This window comes from Lolium rigidum, chromosome 5 (genome assembly GCF_022539505.1).
Source record: "Lolium rigidum isolate FL_2022 chromosome 5, APGP_CSIRO_Lrig_0.1, whole genome shotgun sequence".
Classification (NCBI taxonomy): domain Eukaryota; kingdom Viridiplantae; phylum Streptophyta; class Magnoliopsida; order Poales; family Poaceae; genus Lolium; species Lolium rigidum.
The window spans coordinates 248198557-248203000 of NC_061512.1; the positions used below are offsets into that span (position 1 = coordinate 248198557).

Here is a 4444-nt window from a genome sequence, read left to right on the forward strand (position 1 = left end):
GGAATTCAGTAAGATAACTAACTAACTTTACTTAAGAAAGATAGATAAAAAAGATTGACTCAAGTGTGTCAAGATTATTCTCAAGTGAATACCCATCTCAAGTCAAAAGAATAGTTGGTTTAGCTAAGACAACTTCCTATAGACACTACCAAACCTATAGGTCTCCTTTCAAGGGTTTTAATCCTAGAGTCAAAGCATTTGCTCTGATATCAGTTGCGGTGACCCAACATACCACTGCATGATGTAGTAGGCAAGTCGTTAACATAACACAAGTGAAACACCGTTCTACTCGTATTACATCCCTCAGAGTGGTACAATAAAAACATATGTGTGTCCAAGGCATGTCTACAGATGTACACACGAACTGTTTACAGAAGATCAACACAGCCTCCTACTGTATAGTGAGGTAAAACTGCAAATAAAACTTCAGAAGAACAACTCGTAGTCTAACTTATTGCTAACTCTAGCTCTAGAGATACTTGGCTTGCTATATAACTTTAGCTACTTAGGTGCTAGGATTAGGAAAATGGTTCTCTTCTACTCCTAGTCTAGGTTTTCACTCTAGCTGATGTAGAAGTTGACTCCATTGACTTCATTGATTGGATTCTCCATCTTGTTGTATTTGACTCCTTTGTCTTCGAGTTCCACGGTAGTTTATCTTTCGGTGACTCCATAACTAAGCAGGGTATTCAAAGAGGGATGAGTACGAGCGTACTCAGCAAGTTCATTATAGGAAATAGGTGTATCATGCACTAGCTATAGCCACAGACCACAAAGTCGTAGGAAAATGCAAGTTTTCGTAATCATTTCTTCAAAGGTTTATTTTATTCTGAAAAGCTATGTATGTCAGTCTTCACAGGTTGACCAAAACTTCATGGAGTTTCTTTACTACCACGTTCGTAGTTCCTTCCCGAAACAGGGAGTGACAGGTCACAAGTCAATACACTCTGCAGAGGTGTGTTACTTTACCCATAAGAGAACTTATCCTTGTTGCCAACCGAGCCGCGAGCTCGTCCACACTTCCTTGGTGTGAGATCATGTGTCAAGATCCAAGCCAATCACTACCTTCTCCGCGACCCCGCATGACATAATGACACAGCCGTTCATGCCCGTTAGAAGCCATACGATGTCGCTGGCGATGTCGCCAAACACCACCATGACACCGCTGGTCATGCCAGTCACATGCATCACCACGTCACCGAATACGAAGACAAACACCACCATGACACTGCCGTTCACGCCCATCACAAGCATCACCATGTCGCCGCCGACGAAGCTGAATATCACCATGACACCGGTGGTCACGCCGGTCACAAGTATCACAATGTCACCGACAACGAAGACTAACATCACCATGCCGCCACCACCATGGATTATCACCTCTCACTTCTCGCCTATCATCACCAAGTCGCCGTCCATGAAGATGGCAAACTAGAAGTTGAGCAAGAGTACTCCAAACTATACTCACACATACGTACATATCTAGCGAGTCATTTATCTATCGGTGTATGTACACCAAAACAAAAAGCTGTCAACATGAATGTCATGCGGAATGGTGAGGTGAACCTACTTCTCAAAGAAAATTTCAAACGGTTGAGCGTGTGCGATGAATTTGGCAAAATTCGCTTAAAACTTCATACACGAAATTAACGATTTACGACTGATGAAACTCGAAACCGATAGTCGGAATTGATTCGTATCATCGACACGCTTTTTTTCATGTACAACTTATTTTGATTCAGAATATGTTTGTGTTGATTTGAAAAGATGGTGTGTGAAGTAGTGTAAGTAAGAGTGAGCGTAAGCAAACATGCAGATGTTGCATCCGAAGATTCCCTTTTACATGAGCTCCGTTCCTACAGGCCTGGCCCGAGGGTGATTTAATGTCTGATTCGTGCAACAACACGAGTGAGCCTAGTAAACCAAACGAGTCGAAAATTGTTGGAGATGCGAGTCAAGGTGTGTCCAGACTATCAAACACGCCCCTAGTTTCTCACGCTCTTCCTTAACCTGAGATGTCAAGCTTCAGGAAGACATATTCTGGTCAGTGACGTGCAGTCCTTGGGTGATGAAATGGATGCCGATTGCTTGGACATTCTGGTCGTCGAGGAACACGGGCGGTGAGTGCACGCATCAAGGTAGTTGGGCGAGTCTGTTTACCGACGAGGGGGCAAAGATTAGGTCGATCGACCGATGCATCCGCGTTCGGCATGCAGGGCACGCCACGGGTGGCGTGCGCCTCGTTACCGCGCGCCCGCTCCCTTCCCCCGCTCACACTCGCCGCCGCGCGCGGTGACCTAGTCCGTGCGCCTCCCGGCCCAGCCGTCGCCGGCCGGTGAAGCGTAGCAAGCGAGCGAGCGATTCGCCGGAGTAGTAGCAGGAGGATGGTAATGGGGAGCGAGGTCAGGGTCAAGATGGGACGCGATGGCGCTGCCCACACGACACGTACGTCGCGATTCCCCGGGCCAACCAACCAATCCGAACCTCGCGCACGCAACTCAAACAACACGCGACACGCGCACGGCGCCGGCTCGGCCTCCCTCCCGCCGCACCACCAACCGTCTCCTCCTCCTCCTCGTCGGTACATTCGCGCCGCGCGCGGCGCCGTGTATGGCCGCGCTATATACGTGGCCGCCAGCTCGCTCGCTACACGCACAGTAGCGTCGCGTAAGCAGCCAAGCCTAGGCTACCGGCTAGCCGCGCGCTCCCAAGTCTCTGCCCCGCGCGCGACAGCGACGCCGGCGGGGCCGCGAGCGCTGGCTATCTATCTGCACCTACAGCTACAGCTTCCTATAGAGAGAGGCGAGGAAGAGGAACGGGGGAGCGCGAGATAGAGAGAGGCCACGCATGCACGCCACCGCGCTCCATTGGCCGCCCCGTTCCCATCACCGTCGATTAAACAACCTGCCTGCTAGCCACCCAGCCAGCCAGCTTGCCAGGATCCATCGCCGCAAGCTAAGCCTAGCTTACCACACCTGCGCGCGCGCGATTCCTTCTACTTCCGCTAGCTGCCCCCCTTCCCTCCAGATCGAGCTAGCGTGGCGATGGAGGGGGACGAGGACGGCGACTGGATGATGGACCCGGTGCCGGGCGGCGGCAAGAAGGGCGGCGGCGCCGGGATGATGAAGAAGCGCTTCAGCGAGGAGCAGATCAAGTCGCTCGAGTCCATGTTCGCCACGCAGACCAAGCTGGAGCCCCGCCAGAAGCTGCAGCTCGCCCGGGACCTCTCGCTGCAGCCGCGCCAGGTGGCCATCTGGTTCCAGAACAAGCGCGCGAGGTGGAAGTCCAAGCAGCTCGAGCGACAGTACGCGGCCCTCCGGGACGACTACGACGCGCTCCTCGCCAGCTACGACCAGCTCAAGAAGGACAAGCTCGCGCTCCTCGACCAGGTATCGCAACGCGTCTCAGCTCGATCGATCATAGCGTACGCCTTGACACCGTCAATGATCTTTGGGTTCTTGCGTTGCGTGCGTGCAGCTGGAGAAGCTGGCGGAGATGCTGCAGGAGCCGCGCCCACGGGGATGCGGCGATAATGCCAACGCCGGCGCCGGGGAGGACGTGCGCTCGGCCGTGGCTGGCATGAGCATGAAGGAGGAGTTCGTCCTGGACGCCGGGGCGCCCAAGCTCTACTCGGCCTCAGACGGCGGAGGGGTAGGCAAGCTCTCCCTCTTCGGTGAGGACGACGATGACGCGGGGCTCTTCCTCCGGCCGTCGTCGCACCTGGCACCGACGCACGACGGTGGCGGCGGCTTCACGGCGTCGGGGCCGGCCGAGTACCACCACCACCAGCCGCAGCAGCAGTCCTCGTTCCCGTTCCACTCGACCTGGCCGTCGTCGTCCACGGAGCAAACCTGCAGCAGCTCCCAATGGTGGGAATTTGAGTCCCTCAGCGAGTGATCCAGCAAACACAATCGTCGACGATCCATCATACAGCCATGCTGCTCATGCCACAACCTGCAAGCTAGAGAACACGGACAACGCAGGTGGGATCCGTGGAGAAGAAGACGATGGTGGTGTGGTGTGTACATAGCTCGAATCCCAGGCAGGTCCATCTCGATCAGCAAGCAATTTTTCTTTCCCCTCTCTTCTTCTTCGTTTGCTCTTGTTAATTATTACCGCACCCTGTAGTAGACAAAACCAAAACTTATAGAGATGAGATCGATCTTCACATGCAACGACGACATAGCCATGCATCCTGTGTCCGATTAGTTACTTGTCTCTTTGGTTTCTTGCAACGCAACATAATGATTGCAACAAGGAAAAGATGGAGACGGAAGTGGAGAGAGGGGAAAGGATGCGCATGCATGTGGATCGATCAAGATTCTTTCACGAGCAGGCGAGTTAGAAAGGAATCGAACAACACACTGGTCACTAGCTATAGTGTCGTGTGTACAGCAGTACGGGACAGTACAGGCCAGGGTGGCACAGATCACAGAACATGCAT

General features: G+C 53.0%; 1 protein-coding gene across 1 annotated transcript; it reads left to right on the forward strand.

Annotated features, from left to right (window-relative positions):
- The first annotated feature begins 2826 nt into the window (after positions 1 to 2826).
- Positions 2827 to 4181, forward strand: LOC124653546 (homeobox-leucine zipper protein HOX6-like). Its single transcript, XM_047192600.1, has 2 exons — positions 2827 to 3389; positions 3478 to 4181. The coding sequence occupies exons 1-2, from the start codon at positions 3045 to 3047 to the stop codon at positions 3895 to 3897; spliced, it is 765 nt and encodes a 254-aa protein (XP_047048556.1). The 5' UTR covers positions 2827 to 3044; the 3' UTR covers positions 3898 to 4181.
- Positions 4182 to 4444: the final 263 nt, after the last annotated feature.

Coding starts and splice junctions, on each gene's coding strand:
- LOC124653546 (XM_047192600.1), top strand. CDS start 3,045: ATGGAGGGGGACGAGGACGGCGACTGGATGATGGACCCGGTGCCGGGC. Junction 3,390..3,477: donor AGCTCGCGCTCCTCGACCAG/GTATCGCAACGC, acceptor GCGTGCGTGCAG/CTGGAGAAGCTGGCGGAGAT.